Source organism: Falco peregrinus, chromosome 4 (genome assembly GCF_023634155.1).
Source record: "Falco peregrinus isolate bFalPer1 chromosome 4, bFalPer1.pri, whole genome shotgun sequence".
Taxonomy (NCBI): Eukaryota; Metazoa; Chordata; class Aves; order Falconiformes; family Falconidae; genus Falco; species Falco peregrinus.
Genome location: NC_073724.1, coordinates 99,962,875 through 99,989,756, shown reverse-complemented (window position 1 = coordinate 99,989,756; position 26,882 = coordinate 99,962,875). Strand labels below are relative to the sequence as shown.

At 37.2% G+C, this 26,882-nt stretch overlaps 1 protein-coding gene across 6 annotated transcripts in view; it reads left to right on the top strand.

The window, feature by feature from the left end:
* CDK8 (cyclin dependent kinase 8) overlaps positions 1-26,882 on the top strand; it is an 83,771-nt gene that overhangs the window by 44,713 nt on the left and 12,176 nt on the right. For 3 of the 6 annotated variants that reach the window (XM_055802036.1, XM_055802035.1, XM_055802038.1), the window contains 5 exons: positions 18,208-18,265; positions 21,028-21,159; positions 23,347-23,490; positions 25,521-25,590; positions 26,618-26,690. In XM_055802036.1, the coding sequence (XP_055658011.1) occupies positions 18,208-18,265; positions 21,028-21,159; positions 23,347-23,490; positions 25,521-25,590; positions 26,618-26,690 (477 nt within the window). The remainder of the gene's footprint in view (positions 1-18,207; positions 18,266-21,027; positions 21,160-23,346; positions 23,491-25,520; positions 25,591-26,617; positions 26,691-26,882) is intronic. The other 3 variants (XM_055802039.1, XM_027781547.2, XM_055802037.1) reach the window with 2 other exon arrangements.

The following is a 26,882-nucleotide window of genomic DNA, read 5'->3' as shown; positions in this document are numbered from 1 at the left end:
TGAAGTACAGCCATGCCAACTTCTGAAGACTTCTGCAAATAAACTGATGTTTATCCGAACTTTAGTATAAACAAAATATTTTGAACCTGAGTTAGGGTTTCTCAACTAGTAACTTCTATTGAATGTTTTAAATAGGTGAATCTCACCAATTATTACTATTTGCCTTTGAAATATGCCCATAGTTGACTGGGCTGGTTCTATCTGTCATCTTAAAACTAGGTAGTTTTTTCTGACTAGTTGTTTGTAGCTCTTACTCTTAGAAATAAATTTCTTTTAAAATGCTATTAAAGTATGAAACTGTCTGTATATGATACTTGTAGTTATTGAAATTTCATTAGTGCATGAGAGTATTCGTTTGGTCTTTCATTCCCATGAGTCAGTATTACCAGTGCTATGCTATGCTTGGTGCAGTAAGCCTGGCTTCCTTGTTACTCTTCCAGAGATGCTTTGTCTTTGAAATAGCTTTATTAGTGTTCTTGGAAATGTAGTCAATGACAAGTTATTTATCTTCTGTTTTCATGCTTAACAAATGCTTCTACAGAGTGCCAGTCTCTGTTTAAATTGATGGGAAAAGATTTATCTTTGATAAATAACACTGATTAAAATAATTGTATGGACATTGTTTCTAATTTGCTCCTGGTTTTAGAAGAAATGGAACGAAAGCCTCAGCACTGAGGGGGAAAAGTCGAGACTGGTGGCTTTCTCATGACTCATGAAATAGTGGAGCAAAACATTATGTAGAAATATGAAGTGCACGTTACTATTTAGACTCTGTTTTAAACCAAAATGGAACACTGTACTGCCTGCAGTAGCACTCCTTCTATATATTGTAGAGGGTATACAGAAAACAGATGACCTGTTACCAAGAATCTAAATTTTTCTGGTGTTTTACTTTATACAGTTTCAGAAAATGTATGAACTTAAGCATAATTGAGTTTAAAAAGAAAACCATGCATGTTGTTAACTGGATGGCTCAGGAGATTGGTAATTTATTACAGAGCCTTTCACATCTAGGTCTGTAGTTCAAATACAGTTTAAGCTGGCAACTGCGAAAAAGCTATTACCGTCTCATTTTCTGACCTGTGTGAAATGAGTTGGTGGTCTCAGTCCAGCATGAAGTTTTCTTCCAGCAGAAAAACCACCATCACAATTGGCTATCTTTTGATAATCTGAGGAAGAGACCCAAAGCTCGAGGCAGAGACTGAGAGGTCTTCACACTGGAACCTTGTGAAGCCGTGCTGGTGAGAATCCTGTAAAAGTTGTGCAGGGGCTGCCTGTGCTGTTGGAAGCCTTTGGATTTGTCATTTTTAAACAGCTCAATTTGAGCTTAATTTAGAAGGCATGTTTCATGCAGGAGAAAAGACAGAATTGTATCTGTCGGGTTATTTTCTTCCTTTTATCAGGGGCCTTGAGAATAGCCTGAGTAATAGAATGGATTCTGCCTAATGTTTTGTCTTGGCAAGACAGGGACATATTGTTGCAAAGTTAAGCTTGCAAGTTTAGGACTTCAATAGAATATATTTTCTGATCCAAAGTGAAATAGCTGATGTTAATGCCTCTTCTTAGATGTTGGTTTCTATTCCAGGATACCTGTAATATCAGCATTGTGGAATATCTGTGTTAAATCATGCATTTTGACTCCTGATTGGATGGCTGTACAGATTTATTATGTTTCTCCTGCTGTGCCTTTTAAAATGATAGGTGCTGCTGTAGTTTCTGAATGTTTTATGCTTCCCTAGATTTAGAAGTGTACAGATACACCCGCAGAGATGCTTAAGTAACATGCTTACTTTCATTTCATATACTAGCTATTACGAGTGACGGTGCTTGGGGGTGGTAGGAAGCTAAAGAATATAGTGCTTTGGCAGAAAAACCTGTTCTTTGCTACATCTCTCTCACAGAATAAGGATATTTTTTTTTTAAAGGGTAAGAAAGCTTATCTCTTGGAATAGTCTCCATCTAAGTACAATTTTTTGGTTTTGGGATTTTGTTTTGGGGTTGGTTTTTTTTTTTAAGACGTGTTAATGAAGTTAGCTTTTAGGTAGGTAATGTTAGAAATTTTTGAGATCTTGACTTCTGTAATCAGAAATAAAACATGGCATGAGTTACTCTTGCCTGCATCCACAAACCAAGCAGTTAAACTTAATGGCTATTAAAATCACATAAACTTGGACTGAAATTTGTCTTCATAGTGGTGGAATTGAGGAATTTTAAGTCATATAAGACTTGAAGCATACTCTGTATGAAACAGTAAAAACTGTAGGAAGACAATAATAGCCTATTGTGCTTTCTCTAACCTTTTTTTTTTTTTACGTTTGTCTTTACGCAGGAAATGCATACAAATTTTAGCAATAACATACCTATTTAAATATTTAACTCTTTGCTGGTGGTGTTCCTTCTCCCCCACTGGTTGCATGAAAGCAGATTCAACATTTCAATCAGAGCAAGGGAGATGTTGATTGTATTTGTTATCTTTGGATACTGCTGTGCTCGAGTAGTTAGCTTTTCCATAGTCTTCGAAACATAACTGTAAGATTTTTCAGCAAACAAATGTCAGTCCTCTTAAAATTTCTTATTTGATTTGCATATTCTTCAGCTTTTTCTAATTTCATGACAGAGAGCAATTGAAAGCAGATTGTTTATTCATGCTCTGACTGTAGCAGGAAGGAAATAAGAACACTTCATGTAATTACCAGAAAGTGCATCAATTATAGTTTTAATAATGTTTTGAATTTATTTATCAAGCATGCTTGAAACATACTGCATTTCGCTGACTTCTTTTCCTAGTATTTATTCCACTTTGTGATATCCAGCTATTGGACTTCTTCCTTTACTCAAAATTATTATTCTGCACTAAAAATAAGCATAAGCACGAGACTGGCCATAGATCTGTTTTTAACAATTTGCAACCTCAACTGCAAGAGAACAGAGAGGATGAACTTTGCAGCAGCCTGCTTGGAAGATTTTTTCAAGTAATGGGCTCAAAATAGAGGTCCCTTGTATGGTATAGCTTCTATACGTTTGTTAGCATTTAAAAGTGCATCTTTAACCCAAAAATCAACCCCAAACAAAAAACCCCAGAGGAAATGTTACAGCTCTTACTTGTAATACTGCAGCTGAGACACTATGATGAAACAATTTTTTGTTCCCAGATTTTCGGACTCAATTCACGGGGCTATTTCTTTGCATGGTGTGAGCACATGAATTGCCACTTGGCAAGCCAGGTATGGAAGTGGTTAATGCAGTGCTGGGCTCCTGCTTCCCATTTCCCCCCTTGCTATCTCTTGCCAGTCAGTTACATCCATGTCCTGGTTAGTCTGGGACTCTTGTCGCAGTGGATATGACCATTTGCTAACTAGTGTTAGCACAGGATAGTGCAGCCTATTTAATGATTTCCTAGCGTGCAGCTCAGCTAAACTGCTGCTGTGGGATGAGCATTGTTTTTTAATAAGCTTTCAGCCAGACAAGCTTTAATACAGTTGGAACGTAGCTTCCTGGGGACCTGGACTCTTCCCAAGGATACCTGCTGCCAGGTTTGGGATTAGCGGGAGCATTAAAGATGTTCTTTTAACAATAAATAAGGAGAAGCTACTGCCAGGGTGTTTTTTTTTGTAGAGAACATCTTAGTCACTTTCCAGGCTCTGGCTGTGAATCACTTAAGTATGTGCTTCAGGCAAAGTTAAATAATGGAACTTTTTCCCTGCCAGTTTACCATTTTCCCCATCAGAACTCTTGAATCTAAGGGTATCTTCCTCATCAATATTCAAGGATTATTTCAGAAATGTAGGAATGCCCTTTGGTCCTTCCTTCTCTAGTGCTTACAAAACTGGTCATTTGAAGGAATGAACCTAAATGCTTAAAAACAAATAGTAGGAAAAGCTGTGCAAGTTACTAGAAAATTTAACAGCTTTTAAAAGCAGGATGGTCTTCTACCCTGTTTAAGTATGTAGACAGATAATAGGCATTATTTCTCAAAAGGTTTTGTAATGACTTGCTGGTGATTTGCTTTCAAAGGAGAAAAAAAAACCCAACCCAATCACTGGGTTTTTTGTCAGATACTGCATTTCCCAAGGTTTTTGTTTCCAAGGTGGTTTTCATTATGTGTGTCCTTTCATAACAATGTGTCTGGCAGAGCCTTGTTTTCTTGCATAGGCTATAACACCAGAATTTCCTGGGAGTTATTTACCACAATTCTAAATATTCTATAGTTAAAACAACATGATCTAATGTTTCTTAATGCTCCTATTTACAGGGAACATGACTACTCCCTTGCCTGCTTGCCCGCCTGTCTGAGCATTTTCTTGGTCTTAAGACTTTCAGACCAGTAACTGAACAAACTGTGGAAATGATCAGAAGAGACTGCAAAACTTAAGTATTCGAAGCTTAAAAATACCCCAAAACACAAAAACAACCAAAAAAGTGCCACAAAACCAAAACACCCAAACCCCTAACAAATGTACCTTAAAAAACCCCAAAAAACAAAACAACCAAACAAAACAACTGCTGTGCAAGTAAGAACCCATTTGGTTTGCTTTCTTCTTGGACATTGTTGTTGGCAATAGCCTGTTAGGTCAAGCTTTCAGTTGAGTAATGTCTGTCAACTTTGTACAAATGCAAATTTGAAGCTAGAACTACAGACTATATTGCTGCAGTAATTGCTGCCAGCATTCTGATCAGAGAAGCAGAAGTCATACTGCTTAGAGATCTTGAAATTCACCATAGAGAAGCTTACAGAGAAATATAAAATCACGTGCTTCATATAAGCAAACCATTGAGAGGCCACTGTCTTTGAAAGGTCGTGGCAATCAGGAGAGGTTCCTGAGGGGGGAAAAAGCAAATGTCACTCCAGTCTCTAAGAAGGGCAAGAAGGAGGATCTGGAAAATTTATGTGCCAGGCAGTCACGCCTTGATCATGGGAAAGGTGATAGATCAAATCTTCCTGGAAGCAGTTTCCAGGCATTTGAAGGACATGAAGGTGATTTGGAGTAGTCGGCACACATTGATAAAAGGGAAATGAGCTTAGCCAACCTGGAAGCCTTCTATGACTCCTACCTCACTGGGTGGGAGAAGGTCAGTGGGTGTTGCTTGCTGTAGTGAGGCTTTCAACACTACATCTCAATAACATTCTTGTAGACTAACTAATGTAGTACAGACTAGGTAAGTGCACAGTGAAGTTAGGTGGATTGAAAATGGGCTGAGTTGGAGAGCTCAAAGGATTGTGCCACAAAGTTGAGCCGGACACCAGTCACTGGTGGAGTGTCCCAAGGGCTGGTACTGGTTTCAGTGCTGTTTAACATCATCATTAATAACCTGGACAATGGGACAGAGCATACCCTCAACACGTTGGCAAATGATTTCCAGAGGTGCCTTCCAACCTCGGCCATTCTGTGAATGTGTTGTATCTTCACCATTTGATCTGTCTTGAAAAATTCAGTTTCTGCTTTTTCAAAATCTAAAATCCCGTTAATGACAAATACATAGAAGAGAAGCTGGGGTGGAGGAAGTGGGAGCAGGTGTTGAGTAAGAAGAATATGGAAGATGAAATAGTTTATATGGACTAGTGAAATACAAAACCTTTGGGCCAAAGGGGGGTTGCAATGTCTTGACTGCAGCATGATGAGAGGGAGTACATGGCACCATTTTCTTTTCCAAAGGAAAAACATCGTGTATCCCCCAGAGTTGTTGTTGTTTTTTTTTTAAGAAGCTGTATGGTCATAAAATGAGAGAGATTTCTACTGCATCATCAAACTAACCAGCTTTGGTTATGAAATGCTTCTGTAGCCACAGTATCCCTAGAAAGAGATACCCTGAGTCTTGAGAGATTAATCCTACAGAATTGACAGAGTTTTTAAAGTGTTATGGAACTTAGTATTTTTAGATCTCTTTTGGATTAGCCCTGTATCTTTTATTCTTAGCTAGAATACTCTTCCTATTGTGCTAAAGCTCTGAAATCAAATGGAAAATATAAAATATTTAGGCTAGTACTTCAGTTTTAATTGGGTCTTCATTTCAAGACTTCCTGGTGATTTTGTAAGTTGGCCATCCTTAAAGATAGTGAATCTGTTTTCCTCATTCGTAGGCCACCTCCATTCAAGCAGTTCCTGAATATGAATATAACATTTTGTAGCTTTTTTACATGGTGTTCTTTAACCTGGGATCTTATAAGGAAGTGCAAGGTCATTTAACAAGTTTTAAGTAAGGAATATGAAAGGATAGAGTAAACCCCCAAGATTTATGATATGTGAGATCAACAGTTACACATGAAAATAATTTTTATCCAAGCAACCAGTGTTTAGCAAAAATGGGAAACTGATCCCAGAAGTTCTTGATAATCTTTTACTACACAATACTGCTATTCCTATTTATTGTGAAGCCCTGAATAGGGGAACGTTTTAGTAGATATTTTTCTGTTTGCAAGTAAAAAGCTGTTTATAAACTTCATACTAATGAAAACAGGGGTGCAAGGAAAGGTCAGAAATCTCAGGATTTCAAAAACATTTTCCAAATCTACCTTTCTTACACTACTACTTTTATTCAAAGCCTCATTTACTTGATAATCAAATCCAACTTTTATCTGAGTAATTATAAAGACAAGTAATACTTTTTAGCTTTACATTATCTTCTGCAGGTGTTTTCAAAATGCCTGACTATATTGGTTTGTCTCATTTACTGACTTTTGTTTGTTGGAACCTAAATTTACTTATTAATAACTGTTTTGCTCCTTAGCTCAGCATTTATTTTCCATAAATAATTCTCAAAATAATTAATCCTCTGCAGTGATAAAAGCAAAGTTCCACAATCTTGTCATTAACAACTGGCGAGCACCTAGAGGAAATGCAGGTAAAGTTTCTGAATTTGGACTTCTGTAGTCACTGAAAACTTCAACATCAAAGTAGTACAAGGTGCAAAAAAGAAACAGAAAAAACAAGGGTGCTTTTTTAACCACCTGATGTTTTAGGGACAGATGAATACAATATAGATGAGTATTTGGAGATGTGAAGTTACATTACACTATTACTGATAACTGAAAAATATATAACTACATTATCTGTTGCAGAGCTGTCAGACACAAGTAATGGAAGCAGGGTATTTTTTCCTTATTTTTTCCTGACATTTCTGTTATTGTAAATCAAATCATTTTTACCCTGTGATCTCGTATCAGTTAGCAGTTAGGCAAGAACTGCTGCAAAAGGGGAACTGCAAATTTGAGGCTGAAAGTAATGTGGAGGGTTTTTTCAAATAGCTATAAATGCAGTTGTGAAGAGTGCTGCTTTTGTTTTTTCTCTCCTCCTTCTCCCTAGAACCCTGCAGGGCTAGATAGAATGTTTCATGACTGATTTTTATAACCATTTACATCTTTACAGGGTATCAAATCAAGGCAGGCCTTTTCAGCGTCTTTCATGAAGAATTACTGTTATTGTGGTAGCTTTTGAGAAGTTTGTCCCTGTCTGGTGGAACCCACATTTAGTAACAGCACCAGAAACAGGTGTTGCATACTGACTTCTGAACTGGAAACAAGGTGGTGCTTTAGAGTTCTAGACGGGAGAAACAGTAGCATTGCTACTGCAGTGTCTACCAGAAATAGTTGGAAAAAAAGGAAATGGTGTTGCGTGTTGCACAATAAAAAACTTTTATGCTCGTTTGCTGATACTGTGTGGTTGTAGCCTGGCAGCTTAAGGTGACAAAACTTAGCCGGGCATGTTGCTTTTTTGCTAGTTCTTCCAAGTAACCTTTGTGTCTCTTAGCAAATTTCAGATACATCTGGTAGAAAGATATGGCATCCAAACAGTCAAACTCTTTCATATTTCATGAAAAGCACATGCTGAATAGAGGAGGAGATATGTTCCAGGAGAAATGCATTGGGAGTTGTAGCTGGGCTATTTCAATGTGGCTTGGCTGCACTCTGAAGGTAGTGGTTCACTGATCATTCACAGTGCCTGCCTCTCTCCGCTGCTCCTTTGTGCTTGGTCATCAAAACAGATGGCAGGTGGCAAAGTAGCTTGAAGATTCTGAATGTGGGGAAAAAAGGCATAGGAGGGAGCTGGAATATGTACAGTGAGAAATGAAGGAAGAAGATCTAGGACTTAGAAGCTGAGGACATGGGCTTCAAAAGCTGCAGCTGTCAAAGAACACCTTGTTTTGTTAAGATGCGCCAGACTGAAAGATTTCATGAAGAAAAAGAGAACGAGTGAATTAATACATGAAGCATGTGAAATCTTTTTTTTAAAAAGAGAAGGTGTTGGGGTTTTTTTCAGTGAAAGCTTTTTATAAAAGATTTGTGTCGTTTTCTATTGGAATTTTTGAAACCTAGTAAGTGTCCTTTACCCCTTCCCCAAGAGAACAAGGTCTGATGAGGCTGTAATACCTTGATGCCTATAAGATTAGATCTGAAACTTACTAACAACTCCTGTTAACTATGAAGAATGCTCAAAAAGGTATTGCCCATTTAAAATTGCATATGACGTACCTCTTCTACAGGACCTCTGAATGAAGATGGAAGAATCCTATAGCAGACTGACTTAATTGGGGACAGAATATGTAGCAAAGCAGAAAGTCAAATAATTAAACTTTTTAGCAGGAAAATTACATAGGTCATATAAAAACCGTTTGGAAAAATGCATGGGTGTTGCCCAAGTGGCATCATGTTTAACCAGAAAATGTTAAGGATGTCTGTGATGAATGTTTTAATAAGAATGTGTAGAATGAAGAATAGGGTTTTTTTTAAATACAGGAAAGTAGTTTTGGAGGAGTATTTTTGATCCTCATACTGCTTACAAAAGCAATATCACTTATGTTTCACGTCAGTGTTTATGGTGCTTTGTTATTTCTGACTGTGAGGAAAATTGGACTATTAGGAGATTTTTAAAAGGTTTATTCAAGTATATTACTTGTGAAGTTGTAGGAGCTCCTTGTAAAAGTTAACTCCATTGTTTAACTGTCTAAAAGGCTTGATGTTTCTCCTAATGGTTCTTTATTAAGCAACTTTCACAAGACAATATTTAGAAATGTGGTGTTCTGAAAACCTTCAAGTCAGCTACCCAACATTGTCTGACAGCTGAGGTATCCCATCACTTCCTATGTGCTGAACTTGACATTTTTAGTCCGTCATAAATTCATTTAGTAGTTGCTGCTGCAGCAGTCTCACAGTCCATTTATTCTGCCCTCACAAAGACTTCAGAAAAGAAAGTTGCTTGCAAAAAGAACGTGCACTAAAACCTGTGTGAACTTCATTCTGTCACGTAGTACAAAAAATGCAAGAGGAGGGCGAGAGGAGCAGCAGCAGAATGTAGCTGTGGTTGTACAAAAGGATGGTCAGATGACCACTTTGTAACAGTGGTTACAAACAAATCTCTTGGTAACAAAAATGAAGATTTTAAAGTTTTATGTGTTTCACAATTATTTTTTCAATATTGAAACTTTAGAAAATATTCTGCTTCTCGTTTCCGTAGCTAAGGATTTTTGAATACTGCAAAGGAGATGCCTTCCTAGCAAGTGTAGTTACCCTGTCATTCTGTCTTGAATGTCTGCACTTTTCAGAAAGCAGGGTGCCCACATGCAGAACCAGCATTCTTTATGTAAAGAGGGCTCATTCCTTAAGATGCTGTTTTGTCAAATTTGGTTTTGGTAAAATACTTTTGCTATTACTTTTTTCAAGCTTAGAAATATTTTGGCGTTTTTAAACTCCAGGGCATTTAAGTAGTTTGATAACTGAAGTAGAATCATAGAATGAGAATTATATGTGTGTAATGTAAGTACCATATTGAGGAATATCATTCATATATGGATACCTGATACAGATAATTTTTGTATCTCTGTGTGTATATGTAATAAGAGGATTTTTAGGTAGTTTGAATCTGGTTTTGCCTTTTTAGTAACAAAAGTCCTGCCCTAATTAGATGACATTTTTGGCTTGCAAATACATTAACTGATGGGCAGCAGACTGTACTAGATTTCTTTGTTTTCTGTAGCTTTAAACGTGTTCTTCTGATACTAGTCTGATTTTCAATGTGCTGGCTTTCCAAGATGGCCAGATACGTGATTATGCTGGAAAGAGGATGATGTAAGCAATCCTTCACTGCTTGAAGGCCAGCTCAGTGCATTGTAGTGATAGGTAAACTGGCTGAGAGAACTTTCCTGTCTAGATATGTAAGAGGTAAGACTTCTACAGAGGAAAGGCATTCTAGAAGTTTCTGATCTAATTCCTATCATAAAGCTAATGAGCTGTACTAGCCAGACAGGAAAAAGTATCAATGTAACTTTTGGTTTTGATGTGACAGAGGCAGGGAGGACTAGAAGCATTTCGATCACGAGTGTTCCTTTGAAGTAAGCTTAGTCAATAAAACCCCTGCAGTAGGATTTAGTAAAAACCCTTGAGTATGATTTTAGAAACTTAGATGCAGCTTGCAGTGTAGTTCTGTTGCGCTTTTAGTACTAAGTACCTTGTTGAGGTGGTGGCAAAGTTGTAACTGTAAAATACTGTGGCAGATAGGAATATAAATTGTTCAAAATACAGGAAATGACCACAGTGATTGTTTTGTCTGCATCCTGCTGTAGAAAAAAAAATTGCATTGATCTATATGAATGATCTACATACATCTTACCACAGAGGAAAGTTTGAAAAGATGGTAAGAAGACAGTCCCTTGATTGACTCAAAGCAGTCTCCAAGTAGCCTGTGAAAAATTTGCCTTATAAATAGGGCACACTTATCCATAGAAAAGCTTGCTCTGTATAAACTCCTTGCTCTGAACATGAGTGACACAAACATAACCTTTGGGGCATTGTTAGAAATGTTGTGTTTGTTTTGTGCACAAAGGTTCTTTAACAAGTAAGGACAAACAAAGCCCAGGCAGCCACTGGGAAATGCATCGTAATAAATTGTGCAGAATTTTCAACTTTTTTATTTTTGCTTCATCTAGAACAGGAGGACTTAGTTTCAGTCAATACAAGTAGGGTGATATGAGAGTGAGGAGAGTACTGTTTAAATGAAAAACAACAATAAAACAGGTCTGTTAAGGAAAATGGCATGGGCTACCACAACTGCATGCAAACCAGTGAGTAAATGAAGCAGTTCTCTTCCTTCATGTGAAAGTATTAGAAGGTATAAGACTACAGTACTGCTGAATGCTTTTTTAACTGGTGGAAGCTGCTCCAAGAAAATGTGTGAGCAAGAATGGTTCTTGGTGTTCTTATTACCCATTCAAAATTTTCACTTGTGAGGCAGAATCTAAATCGTAAAAGGAGATGGAATTACATCTGCAATAATGTAGTACCTAAAACCCATTATCAGTGCACACCCTTCTCTTGTGTTTGATCCTGCTCTGATGTGTCCACAGCATTAGGTCATCCTGATCTATGGACAGAGTAATCGCCTGCGTCACAAAACTCATAGGAAATGTGTATTAAGTTTGTTATTACACTTTTGAATAACGTGTTAACAATACTTGATATGTTAGATTTTCCTGCAACAATCATATTTTTGCCTGTGGATATCCCTTTTCTTCCTTGGAGACGATACTGAACATCACACCCTGTAGCTTGTCCTGATGGACATTTTTAGGGAGTGGGAGAGTTGGCTGAAGAGTGCAATTAGGTTTTTATTCTTTCAACTTCACTTCAGTTCCAATGAAAGTGATAGAAAAGCCTGCATATTAGGCTATGTGTGAGCTTTAATACGTTACATTGCCCCAAGTTGGCAGTAATTGAGTGACAGCAAAGGAAGAAAATTCTTGGAGTGTGTTCAGAGCATAAAAATGTAATAGTGAGGCCAGCAGCTTTCATCAGGCTGGAACAGAGATAAAGTACAGTGATGGTAACTAGCAGAAGGCCTCCCTGGCATAGACATGGCATCCCTCTATCTGCTATCCTATCCAAATCCTTTCCATACTTTTGAAATCTTGGAGCATGTGTGCTTTGATAATGTAGGGGTTTGGTTTGGTTTGGCTGTTACTGTTAATTTTAATGGTTCCTGGTTTTAATGAGGATTTTATTTAGGTGCTTGATTTATATTTTTTTTTAACAGCTCTGAGATGTTCTTTATAAGAAGATAATTAACAGGAAGTATTAAAATAAATTTTCTGTATTTTCCAGTGCTTTTCATAATTGATGTGTTTTTTTAATTAAAAAGATGACTTTAATGTTTAGATTTAATAATATTGAGTTCTGCGCAGCCATTGTTTTCACCATTATTTGTAGAGGTCTTTTGATGATGATTTATTTTAAAGCCCCAAATCAGTTAATAAATGCAACTGAAATTATCTTAATTGTGGATGTACATCTTTGAAGTTATTTCCTTGATTTCAGAAAAGTGTTGGTAATATCATTTGAATATGGTTGCATTGACACTTTAATTGTGCTAGAGTACTGTTTAGCATTAATGTAGTCAGTTTTGTTCAAAACGGAAAGAAAATTGATTTTTTTTTTTCCTTTAACCATAAAATGTTCAAAAAAGTCAATTTCAATCCCTAAGAATGCATTAGGGGAGCACCCCACCTCGATAATCAGGGAATGTTTTGGTGTATGTTATGAGTACTTGAAGATCAACAAAGTTATTAAGGTAATGTACCTTAAGAAGCATAAGTGGTTTGTGGGGAGACCCTAAGATGGGGTGTGAATTTTGCAAGGCTATCTGAAGGCTAGTAGGATTTTGCTGCAGTTTTTTCTTGTCAGGGGACCTAACTGGGAAGTGATAAACCACATAAATATGTTAAGATTTTTACTGCTGTGTCACAAAAATGCTGTTCCAAGCAGGCTACAACTTGGTAAGCCCTTGTAGTTATCTTTCAATTTTGATTTATTTTTTTTACTTGCCATTGAATTGCAAACTTCACAGCAAGACATTTTTAACTTGTTAGTGTTTCATGCTTCTCAGGCACTTGCTTACATACAATCGAAGTTGAAATATTTTTTTGTCATCATGGGGTTATGCATTTGAATCTGTTCCTGTGTTTAATAATACTTTGAAGTCTAACATACTCAAAAGTAATTTTAAATCTTAATAGAATCATTGTTGAGGCCATGATTGCAAAAGCAAACTACTTTAGGGATAAAAGCGCTTTGCTTGTTACTGTTCTTTTAAAGTTAAACTGCTTTTTTTTTTTAAATGAAAACCAGTGTTCTGCTCTTTAATTATCTTGACTCATCACAGGTAGAAAGGGGTGGGATGGCCAGTTCTGAAAACTGGTGGCACAGCTGTTGATGATACACAAATTAGTGGTTAACAATTTGTGGGACTTCCCCCATTGCTGTGAACCCTCTACTGAGTAATGCTTTAGTAGCCACACTATTAAGTACAGGATTATCCAAATGGAAGTTGGTTAAATGATACTAAAAACTTACTAGAAGGTGCGTTAAAATGGAGGTATAAAGAGGATGAGTGTTCATAAATATACATGGGACTACTACAAACAGTTAATAAGTTGGGGGTGGAGCGGGGTAGCATCTACGTTATAATACTATAGCTGACTTAAAGGAATTTTGGTTACTTATTGATAGGTATGTTTAAAATCAACCTTTGAAAACTAAAAAGTTCAGAAACAGCCTAGTAGCAAAAAATCAAGTAGAATAATAGTTCCCACAGACCTGGTTTGATGCTAAAAGTAGTAAGTATCAAAGATCCCAGTGGCTGGGCTCTCCAAAAATGCCAGGTTTTTTTCCTCACTGCTTTGATGAGTAAAATTTAGTGAAAGGAGGACACAACAGCAGACTACTATTCCTGGAGCATGAGAAAATGTCCTGTGATTTCCAGACATCTAGTATGCAGACATAAAATAAGTAATCATCTCCTGCTCCTATGAATAACTTGCTGTGAGCAGCAGGAATGCTGTCTCTTTTTGATATGCTCACATCTTGTCAAGACATAGATTGGTATAATTTTCGTGTTCTTTTCTGTTTTGAAGACAAAACCAAGTAAGTTCTGAAGCTTGAGTTGCTACTCTGAATGAACACAGATGTTTTCAGTGTATGTTAAAAAGCGGTATGACTGCAGTGTTTGTTCAAATGGAACAATGATTTTAAAAAATCAAGTAACAGTCCTGCAGAAAAGACACGAAGAAAATGCATGACTCGTAACCTTAACATGAATCAATAGCAATACACAGTGAGGCAAAACACGATGCCATACTGGCATTGTATAAAGTGGAAGATGCTGTGCAAGGCATGTAAAAACCCCTCTGCCGCATTTAGCATTAGTGAAGCCTCGGCAGGAGCAGTGTGTAATTTGGAGCACTTGAGTTCAAACAAATAGGTGGTCCAAGGCAGAACAGCTAGAGGGGAGCAAGAAGAATGATCATACGTCCAGGAGAAATAACCAGCTAGGAAGCACTGAGCAGAGGAGGCATCACATCTAGGTGGTAGGACTGAAGAGGTGTGTGTGTGTTCAGAAGCGTTAAGGAGCAGTTTTCTGCTCTTTCTGCTGATGTCAAGAGAAGAGGTAATGGGAGTAAACTCATCTGATGTGTTAGAGGGAAATGAAAACACTCCAACAGAGGAAAGGCAAAGAGTAGATTGTTTGGGAATTATGCAGAGACTTTAGAATCATCATCGTCAGAGACTTTAGGATCATCAGGGTGAACAGAGCGGTATCATGACAAGTCAGGCAGATGGATGAAGGTGGCTGCCTGAAGTTCCATAGATTTATGAACCTGTTGGTGTAACCTCTGGGTTTTTAGCACTTTATTTGAAATTAGCCTGCATCTTAGGACTCCTGTTTGCAAATAATGATTAAATTAGAAGTATCCTAAAATATTTCAGTGAGGATCTTTGCTCTCTCTTCAGTAGTAACAGTGATTTACATGCATGACAATAGGACTTACCTAGGAATCACACAAGGGCTCCTACGAAGCCAAATCTAGGACAAGATAAGATTTAGTGCTGTGCCATGGTCACAAGGCTGTTCCTCCATGTGAATGAATTATTTCGCTGCTGCTGAGGTGTGGTGGTGGTGAGGGTGATTTTTCTTGAATTTCGTTCTCTGGGGTTGTCAGAAAGTTGTTTTATTGGTGTCTGAAGTGCTCAGCTGTACATCACTGCATGGCTCTTCACGTTCAGTTTAGGATCATAACAGCTTTCTCATTTGTATTTTCTTCTGGCATGAGCAAATTTATTTTCCTTGACAACAAAAGTCAATATGCCTCTATTAAAACAAAAATGAGTTTTAAAAATTGATTGTTGTACTTATATTAAAAAAAGATAGTAGCTTTAAAGTAGTGTGTTTTTAGAACACAATATAAAAATTGCTGGAAGATTTTTCTTACTCAGCCCAAGTGGTTCGAATAAGCACTTTAAACTTACGTTTTCTCTGGATAATTAAAATTAAACTGAAATTAAACAAGTTAAACTGAAGCTTGTCCAGATTCCTCCCTTTGTTTCTAATGACTGCTTATTTTTCTTTGCAAATAAATCTCTAATGTGTAATGAGTTGCCCAAAGAGATGCATCTGGGGAGTCATTTATCTTTTTCCTCCAGTTTGGGGTGTCTTGAGTCAAAGATTTCTAACAAGAATCCTTGACCCACATTTTGACTTAAATTAGTGGATTTGAATGTTTTTCAGGGAGTCCTCAAAATGCTTACTTTTTTGTAACACCAATACTGCCCCTATGCTGCTGCCTGGTAGATATTCCCCTATTGAATTTGAATACTGATAATGGTCTTGTTTGTAAAATTCTTTCAACTAATAATGTTGTTCCAGGCTATTAATGCAATGATTTTAGGAAAGGGAACCTTCAGCATAAGACCTCTGATTTTAATTTTTGTAATCTTTAATTGTGATGATGTATCTTTACAATGATGTGACTATATAAAAAATTTTGTCTGTAGTCGGAATCTTCTGTTTGAAACAGAGCTGTTTCAGTGAAGGGCTTTTGAATCTAGAAGGAGTTGAACTACTGTGAATCGTTATTCCAGATTGACTGATTTTTATTTTTTTTTGTGGCTTTAGAAGACTCCTACATGGATTTTTAAATTGTATGTATTTTTAAATGTCTTCTGTAAATCCTGAGAGGAAGAAAAAAAATGAGTGTGAATCAAGCTGTTGCTACTTATTTTGCTAACCAGTACTGTCTTGTTTCTTGTGCTTTCTCTTCTCATCTGTACTGATCTTGAACTTAGGGTATAGAAGATCTTTGAGGCAGGAATTGTTACCCAGAGCTGTGCTGATTAACCGTCTGGCATAATGGAGTCTGTGAATATGACTCCTTGTCCCTACCGCAATCCAAATAGTAAAATATTTTAAGGTAAAAACATCATGAGGATGTTACAAGCATTCTTGTATAGTATTAGCAACCTGTGAAAATGCAGGGGGTGGGAAATAATACTTCAGGAGGATGTATGAATTATCAGAGAAATTTTAGTGCCTGTGTAATATGTTGTTAACTCTACTCAAATATCTATTAGGCATGTAGTTTATTAAACACTGCAAATATAATGAAGCAGCTTTTGTAAAATATATGCATATTTGCTCTTTCAGTCACAGCGTAGCAATAGAATGATTTGTGGTAAAATTACGTGTTTTCTTACCTAGCAATTTAAATTGCTTTATTAACTCTGAATTTTAAGATTTACGCTGCTTGTTTATTTCTAGGACTTTTCTAGAAACAATCAAAATAGAATACTTTGTGAGGTGTGTGCCCACGTACTGCATTTTTTATGTTGAAGCAGCACTTACTGGAATGTATGCCTTCAATATTTTTTTTTTAAAAAAAAGCCAAAACCAAAACAACAACAAAAAAAACCAGGGGTGCCGGTGTAGGACACAAGTTCTACATATCGCGGATCTAATGCAGCACAAGCTGGATCTGTTGTTACTGCTGCTGGGAAGAGAATGGGATATATTTTACCTTTTTGATCACAGTCAAACTATAATATTTTCTTCTGTCTTTAACCTGCTGTCAGAGATGCAACACCTCAGATTCCTTTTACACATTTTGTACGTGGATTGTACAGTTTGAGAAATCCATGTTGGAGCATTTCATAAGCAGTAGTACTCAAGTTTCTCAAGGAATTTTTTTTTGCTGGGTTGTTAATTTTTGCACCTTATTTTACACAATATGAATTACTTCTAGACTGGTATCGAAGTGTGTGGTCTTTTGTCTGTTTGAATGTGTTTACACCAGACCCTGATCGATTCAGGAAGACATGAGATTTTCCAAGAATATGTTTGGTAAATAATACTAAGATGTTAGTATACTAAGATACTAGGATTTATTATATTAACTTTTAGGTAGCCTAAACTATCTTGCTGGGGTACTTTCCAGGCCAATTTAAACTGGGAAAGCAAAGCAAGAACTGTAACTCAGCCTTACTGTAATTCTTACGGTTCACAGCTGAATAGGAGCCTCTGTTTTGTCCATGCTTTACAGTATGAATGGCTGTCTAAATTACTCCAAAACAAGTCTAGTATACATTTTCAGCTCTAGCTGTGAGTTTCCTGACTTTTTTTCCCCTCAAAATAAGCAATGCAGGTTTGATTTATATAAACAGTGTTAGTACTGGAGGAACCTTCTGACTGTAGATGCCAAGACTGGATTATGAGAAACAGGATGGCACAAAATATAGGATTGAGAAGTGAGTGGTTATGTTTGTAACCAGCTGAACTCTAGCTCCATTTTTTAACTCTCCTCCCTAGTAAGAGAAAGGAAAGAGGGAGAGAAAAATAATGTGAAGGCAATTGCTTATTAGTTTTGCAGCTGTCTGAATTGGTATATATTTGTAAATAGGAATAATTTAGATGATTTTTCTCTCCGATATTAAGTGATATGGTAATGTTTAATCTCTATCTTATGCAGGTGGTTTTTATGTAAAATGTGTCTGCAAATGTGCCTAACGACACTGGGCAAAACGTATTGTAGAGCTGGCTTCCCATCCCTGTGGTGGGCAGCAATGGGGCTGACTCCTGCCAAAGGGATCTAGGGCAACTTTGGTAGAAATCTCAGCGGCTTGGCAACTGCCAGCTCACATGGGTTGAGGACAGACACCAGGGTGTCAGGGAGCATGGTGCTGGAGCACAGAAATGCCAAAATGTGAGGAAGATGCAGTCAGGGAGAGCCTGTGTCTGGGTCCTTGCACAGCTTTACTGTGTCAGAGAAACTTGTCATTTTTATCAAAACAAAGTTGGTTTAAAACTGGCAAAACAAAGCTTAACTAACTTTTCAGAGACTAATGTTTAGGTTTATCGTGGTATATGTATTGTATATTTATTTTTTTTTCCACAGAAACCTGCTAATATTTTAGTTATGGGTGAAGGTCCTGAGCGAGGAAGAGTAAAAATTGGTATGTTTATATCTTTGATAAGTCCCAGTGTAGCATTTAAGTTAGAATGTTCTGAAGGTGCAGTTGTACCACCTAAAGTAGTCACTGTAATACTAGTATGTGCCTGGGCACATTGCCTAAATGATGTTTTCTGAGTGACTGGCTTCTTCATATTAGCCCCATGCACCAGTTCTGATGATGAAATGCTGTAGCCTCATCAATAAAAAGTGGAAAATGTCATTATTTTGTTTTAAGTGGGTGTTTGGTGGGGTGGGGGATTTTGATAAGGGGACAACCTAGGGGGAAAGGAGGAGAAAGAAAGAGGATTTCAAAATTTCCTCCATTTACCCCCATAATGCCATGACATTATCTTGCTGCTGCTTATAAAAATCTAAATAGGGACTCATCGCTACAAACCTTAAATGTTATAATGGAATCAAAGGTGGCATTTAGCCTACAAAATGTTCTTGAAAGGGTAGGCACGTCCCTTGGAGATAAATGCAAGGGATCTTAAAAGTCCAAAACACAACAGTTCAGCCAAAATGGGAACTACTGCTATATAAATGCTCAAACCGGGGTGTATGTACCAGGGTAGGGAGAACCCGACACTTTCCCCACTATTGTAACATTTTATGGTGGGAGTTACTGTTCACAGTGAGAGAATAACTTGTAGAACTTCAATTGTTTTAAATTAAATAAATAAAAATTAACTGTAGTCTAACAGCAATAAGCTATACCAGGCTGTGCATTAGCGTGGCAGCACTTTGATAGCGGACTGCTAACGCACAGCCTGCTTACATTTGCTATGGTAACGCAGCCCTGTTTGGAAGGGGTTTTTTTAAAGCTAGGTCATCTTTTTCACATCCCTCTGACTTTCTTTTATAAGATTATTCTTCTGCATTGTTGCTCTGTACTCTTACTGTTTTGTTTATCTGAGCTATATTGTTAATCACTAGTATAATGCTTCAGGGTAGGGTTTTCTTGGAGAGTTCAGTGCTGCTCTAGTCCTTCCCTCGCCCTTTGAAATCCAGGGAGCAGATGGCCCAAGGCTGAACGCTTCTGCAGATCCTACCCTGAAAGTTTTTAATGCCCTTTTGAAGTTTAAGGTTGACAGTAGAGACTGAGGTCTTCTCCGTACAAAACAGGTACAGCACGGACAGTGGAAGGGAAAATATCTTCCTATTGCCTTATTCTTCACGGAGTGGTTGCTTCCAAAATTGAGAATGTAGGTTCATCCTCTGGGCATGTTCATGTTCAGCTGTGGTGGTGATATTTGCTGTATACAACTACTTGCTAGTAATTGCACATAGACCACCCATTTATTTCTTAATTTATAGCTTTGAATTCATTTGGGAATAACTTAGAACACAAATTTAGTCACTCTGTTAATGGACAGGTGAAAGATTCTGCATCGGAGCACCAGTCCTCTGAGCCATCCATTCCCAGTGGGGGAAGAGGGAGGGGGACCCTGGATTTCTAAGTGTGTATCAAAATATAGATATTTTTTTTTCCTTACTTTCTTAAGGTATTACCACAGCAGGAAAAGAATGCAGAAGTTATACCCATACCAAGGGCTTCCACTTTTCCAGTGTAACTAATTTTTTAAAAAATACATAACTGGTCTTTAACTTAAAATAATTTTTATAGGCTTTTTGTGTTATTTTGAGTCATAAATTCACTTTCTGCCAACAATTTCCTTATTTTTCGTAGTTACTAGTGACTTGATTATATCTTGAGTAATCAAAATTTTAATGTATAAAACTGTAAAATGTTTCTTTTTAAATGCATTAAAACAATCATAAATAGGAATGCATATGAAAAAAAAAAAAAGGTTTGTGTAGTCAACTTAGAGACCCATATTTACACTGCAGTTTTCCCTCAACCAGCGAGCTATAATGTATAGGTCCTTTCCCCTCAGAAAGGCTACTCATCTCATTACATTCGGGTCTTTCTCAGCATGTGTACAGCCCTGTACCACAGAGTCCCTCTGTCTTGGGATTTGGGGAGTGGTGGGTTGGGAAAGTGATTTGGTGGGAGAAGGTGCATATTTTAGTCTCTGCCCATGTTTTCCTGTATCACTTACATTGGTAGTTCAGACAGCCTTCTAGGCAGTTGTATGCTACCAATTCTAAAAAGCAGTTTTTCATTACATAATTCCCCCCAACAGAATTTTAAAAACATAGCCTAAATGGTATTTAGTACTGGTATCTTGTTACTGGAAATAGGTCTTGACAGAAAATTAGCAGGGAGGTAGATGCTGTAGGCTTAGTTGCCGTTTTTGTGTGGATGAAATCTTGCTACAGCTAACTTCATGAGGAGGGAGCTTTTGTGATGTGCATGTATGTATTATAAATCATTCTAACCTTTGCAGAACCTGCATTTTGCTCACATTTAAAATGCTGCTTCTTGAAAGACCATCCTGTAATAACAGAATATTTTACTGGACAATATCAGGTAAAATGAGTCAGGATTTACCAGTGTCCTGAGAAGTGAGTTGATGCGCTTTTTCAGAACAATGGTTAATTCTTTGTTGTAAATGGCTCGTGTTAGTAATGATTTATAATGATATACTTCATAGGTGATGACATCCAGTAACTTCTACAAAAGCTTTAAGAAAATGTGCTCACAGAAATCGTATCTGCTACAGTCTGTGTTTGCATTTGATTTAGCAGTGATGGTAGTGCTAACAAGTAAACTCTATCAGTTTGTTTTTAAAAAAAAAAAAAAAAAAAAGATTGGTAGTTTTCCTCAAATTTTAAAGCGTCTCTCTTTGAATTTTGCAGCTGACATGGGCTTTGCCCGATTATTTAATTCACCTCTGAAGCCTTTAGCAGACTTGGATCCAGTAGTTGTAACGTTCTGGTATCGAGCTCCAGAGTTGCTTCTTGGAGCAAGGCATTATACCAAAGCTATTGGTAAGTAAATTGGACAAAAACTTACTATTTTGTTCTTTATTTAAAATGTACCCAAATATGGAAGCGTTGATAAGTAGTACAAAGGACAGCAGCAGTGTCAAAGGTACCTTACTGATTTCTTGAAACAATATTATACTTCGACTAATTGTCTGGTTTACTGTGGTCTCTGGCAATACATAGGAATGAAATATTTCTGGATTTTGGCTCCAAATGCCCTGCAATCCAATATAAGTGTATATGGCTTTCACACAAGACTTTCATAAATGCTGTTAGAGCATGTTAGTACATGTTAGTACATGTTAGATGTACAGATGCATCTTTGAACCTTTAGTAGAATCCGTATCGTGATGGTGATGAGGCACAGTGCATTAATTCTATTGCACAGGTCTTCACCTAGTGTAATAAATACCTGTAATAAGGAATGTAGAGAATGAAGAATATATTGGCTGCACTGAAACTAAATTGGAAGTACAAGCTGAGTTTTAGCCTCTCTCTGTGTAATCTTCAAAGCACAAGTGTGAACAGGAATCACTTCAAGTAGTGAGATGTGGTCAGTCATGCAACAGGCTAGGCTGTGGCACTGCATCAGGTATATCCAGAAAAAAACCAAACCTTGCAGAATGCAGGTGCTGTGAGGATGGTATTAGTTACTTCAGCTTCACGCTGCATCCTCCTCACCACTTAATTCCTATTTACCAGCCTGAATTTTGACAGCTTTGGCATGGCACGGTTGACCTGGCTCTGCCGGTCTCTGCTCTTGCCATTTCAGGGGTAAGGGATTGCTGGGGGCAGAAGCCGTTGTGTGAGGCGGCTGTAGGGTGGGGGGATAGCCCAGCAGCAGGCTGGAGGGATGTTCACCTTCGGTGGATGTGACCCGGTTTGCCATGGAAGGCAAAGAGACTGTAGGGAAGAGAACTGGGAAGTTTTTCTCTTTCTGGCTGATTTAAAAGGTATGTTAAAGCCTGGCAACCATTTTTGGGGAAATAACTTCCCCTGCAGCGCTCCAGTTGCGTGGCACAAACATGGAAGTAGTACGTCGGCATAGATGACGTTGTTTCTGTAACCTGAAATTCTTTCCTCAGACCGTAGCCATTATTTTTTTTTTTTTAAGATTGTGTCAGTGTTTTTGTCAGAAATTCTGTTGATGACTTAAATGTATTTTCATTTACTTTTCTGTTAATACTGTATTTCTTTTATAGATCAAATACATTTCTTTATATGTGCCTTTAAACTGCTTTTTTTGCTGTATTTGCATGTTCCTTCACTTTACTGGCATTTTCTTCGCTTGCAGCATGTGAAAGTGCATGGATGGTCATAGCTTTTAGTACATAATTTTTTTCAGTGTAGATAAAAACTGACTATACAAAACACTGAGTAATGGGTTTATGCTCTCTGCATCATTTGCTTTTGTCCTTGTTCATGACCTTTTCTTGTTCATTCAAGGCTCTGTGTAGCCTTACTTTAAAAATTGCATTCGAATATACTAGAAAAACCAAGAAAAATAGAAAATTCAAGCTATCTGATTTTGCAGATTGGGACACAGCAGTGAAAATGGAAAGGTGTTTGAATTGTATTGGGGGTTTTTTGTTTGTGTTTTTATTTTTTTTTTAATGAATGTTATGAAAAAAGGAGTGTGTGAGGTACATGGGCATGGAGTGATTTTCTTGTTACTCTTTCCACAAGGTTTTACAGATAGCATTTGGCCTATTCCAGTATCACTGCTTTTCACCTTGTATTTTTTGAGTCATTTAATACTTACTAAACTCAGTGGCTGATCAGAGGGTACATTTCTTGGCCAGGACAGTATGGCAGTGAATGGAGTAAGATGTTTGTTGGCTTTCCTTCATTTGTATTTTACACATGGACAGTTAGCCAAATAGTTTCCTTTGGTTTTTTTCTTTATGAAATTCATTTTTTTTTTACAGCAATAAATGGTAACTACACTTTAAAAAGCCCACAAAAACTTGTATGATACTCTCAGCTCCTGTGTAGTTACTGAGTTGTGTATCTCTCTATCTGTAGCTAAAAGGAAACGTTAAAGAATTGTTGCACTTCTGCAACAGAAACTTGAAATTTTCAGTGCAGGGACCTTATCTCTTATAAGCTAAAAAGTAACATTCTGCCTCTCCAAGATGCTTTTGGAAAGATTAATTTGATTTTTATTATTTCTGTTCTCCTTTTTTAAAGATATTTGGGCCATAGGGTGTATATTTGCAGAGCTGCTAACATCAGAGCCAATATTCCATTGTCGACAAGAAGATATCAAAACTAGTAATCCTTATCACCATGACCAGCTGGACAGAATATTCAATGTTATGGGATTTCCTGCAGGTACATACTGTGTTTTTTATCACTGCTGTTCAAAGAAAGATATTTGTATTGCTTTCTTTGCATATGAAGGTCACAGTTGATCGAAGCAACAAAGCTGTTCAAACACAATCTTTATTTCATGAGTTATAAATCTAGAATCTAATGGTCACATTAGATATTTTTTCTATTATTAATGATAGGATTATCTTCGTGTATACATGTACCAATATTTTATACTTCTAAAACATCATGTTTAATGATTAATAAACTGAAGAAATATTTTTGAGTTTCTTCAGTACTGATTATAGGTTTGGAAAGTGACTGTGATGGTGTGAAACCAAGCAAAAATCTATACATTTAGCAAACATTATGCAGATGTTTAACTCATGCTAAACTAAACATAACATTTGGAAATAGGGGAGGGTTTTTCATATTTTTTTTCCCTTGGTAGAAAGTTTGTGGTATGGAGAAAACTTCTTTATTCCAAACTGGAACAAAGAACTGGTTGCATGAACTGAAACAAATGTGGATATCACTTGTTGCATTTTCCCCTCAGTGTTGGTCATACCTTGTTTTTCTACAGGCTGTCTTGCATCTTTTCAGTTAATGCTCTGTCTTCTAGTGTTCACATGGTCGCAGATAGCAGTAACAGGGGCCTTGTACTTTTTGGTCATCTTTCTCCTCACTGCTTGTGTTCCCTGCCTTTGTCCATTCACCATTAATAATCTTTTTCTTTACTGTTCTGGTGGACTTCATTTTTCCTGTCATATGAATGTTATGGTCTTTATGTGGTTCCAGAATTTTATTACTAAAGTTGCTCTTACTTTTCCTTCGACTGTTTTTTGTCCTGGATGTACTTCATTGCTTCTATACTGCTGTATGAGATTCCTGGAAGTGTTGCCTTTGCATATTGAGTACTGTCATTATCTTAAAAATCCCCCTTAATTTTGGCCTTTTAAGCGGTACTATCCTTTCCTGCTTTTAGCCTAGAGTTTTACCCTTTTCTTATGCTTTTCTTACTTCATTTGGGTTTTACATTGTCTTTGTGTAGCTTACTTGAATAGGTTATACTCTCATTGTTGTTTTCTGATTGGTTTAAATAAACCTTTCTATTGGTCAGCACTTGATTTTTGAAGGTCTTTGATTCCTACCAAGAAATACTATTTTTGAGCAAATTTTTTGCTTTTTAATTCATACTTCCCATATTTTAAAGTTTCACATGTCTTTGGGATAGGGGATGGGGGAAAGAGGAGAATCTTGCCTTAAATTTATTATTTGATTATTTATTTACTTACTTATTCAGTTAATATTTTTAAGCTTCCAGTGTTCTGCAGGTTGTGATTAGACTTTGTAAAGATTTGACTTGAATCAAACTACTTGCCCACAGAGCCTTTTTAGGAGTTACAGAGCATAATGCATTTGAGGCGAGGTGATCCTAGTCATTTTTTTGGTTTATTTTTAAATCCTTTTCAGTCTTGGCCCTACACAGAGGGGCTGAGAATAAATATTCTTTGAGTGTGTAAATGGTAATTTTTCTTAGCCTTTTGTTTGCTAACAGTATTTCTTTTAGGTTGAGATGGCAGGAGCTTACACAGTATTTCTAGGTATTTTCCTGTAACTAAAGGTGGTGATGTCAGAACAGAAAATCCCTTGGAAGGAGACAGTGTTTGCAGGAGTCTTATGTACTCTTGTCCCAAGGTCATGATTGTGCCTAAGTAAATAACAGCCCTGAAGGGTGCAAGCACAATGGCTGACATATTTTTCTGTGTTGTCTTTTGGGCGTATAGTGATCTTCATTGTAGCTGGCAACTGTTCTTTAAAGTTCTTGGGTTAATCAGCACACAGATGGAACCTCTTAGGTGTTAGTAAGATTTATTGTGAAGGGGTGATGGAGTACGAGCCAAGGAATACAAAGAAGTAAGTAACTGCAAGGTTGGAGAAGCAGACGGGGAAAAAAAAAATCAGGGCTATGGAGATACTTGGAAAATCTTTGTTTTACTTGCGGGGGGTGGGGGGGAGGAGAAAAAATTTAATAAATATTGATTTTGCAGATAAAGATTGGGAAGACATAAAAAAGATGCCTGAACATTCAACTCTAATGAAAGATTTCCGGAGAAACACGTAAGTCTGCTTGGAGCTGAGCGTTCTTAGTGTATTTTACTTCTCCCTCTTACACTAAATTTCTTGTAGCTCAGGGTGTCTTCTGTGTAGATGCCAAACGAGAATGGTTATGACTTAGATTGTGAAAAAACAAAAATGAAGCTCTTTCATAATGGTGAACTTGGCCTGTTGAGGTGGTGTGAATCAGAAGAGTAGCCAGAGGCAGAGTGTGAATGGTAAGGTGGCAGGTGTGAAATGAGCGGGGCTAGTAAGATCCCACACAGCTCTGAGGAGTGCAAAGTGGGGTTTGTCACAGCTGTTTCCAAATTTGTGGCGCTGGAAATGATTTTTCTGTTATAGCTGCTTAAAAGGGATCTGGTAACCCTGTACAGTTTCCAGCAAATAGTGGGTATAATTGTCAGGTTTGGTGTCTAGGGTAGCTTATGAAGGTTAAAGGAAGGAATACCTTTCTGGTTTGCTCTCGCATTGCCAGAGTCTAATACCTGCACTTAAGACCCTACCCTGTTGCCTTGCTTCCATGCTGAGGGACTTGGGGCTGTATCTGTACAGTTCTTGCATCTGCCATGTTGTAACCATTTAGAAACCTTGTTTCTGAGCTCCCTTTTTGAAAAGTGAATTCATGAATGTTCCTGTAGCAACCTGTATGTTGCAAGAGAGTGTTAAGATGGGCTTAGTACTTATCTCCATGTTTACTGGCATTAGAAATATACAGAATAAAACTATATAGTAGTAAAATTGCTAAAAGGTAGTTTAAATCCCAGTGATAGTTTGCTGTCTGCATGTGGGTTAAAAGCATGCTTTTTGTGTGGATGTGATGTGTTTTTACAAGCATGTCGGGGGAGATGCATTTCTCTAGTGTCTGAATGATTTTTAAGCAATGTCTTTGTTGCCGTTGTGTTTTTTCACTGCATAGTGGATTAGCAACCGAGACTAAACTGTCCTTGTTACTATGTTTTGTGGCTAATAAGAAAACTTTGCCGTATCAGTGATTTGCATATTAGAAATACCACCTTTTTTCCTTTTATAGGTATACCAACTGCAGCCTTATCAAATATATGGAAAAACATAAAGTTAAACCAGATAGTAAGGCATTCCACTTGGTAAGTTCCTGCATGCATAAAAAATCAAACCTTTCATATAAGCAACAGTTGTTGAAAGTGTGAGTTGAGCTGGTGTCAAGTACACTGTGACTAACTTGGTTTTATAAATATTATACATTATTTTATAAATAACTTTGGAATAACTGATACTTGGCAATCTGAGAATTGCAAAACCACTATCTTTCCACATTG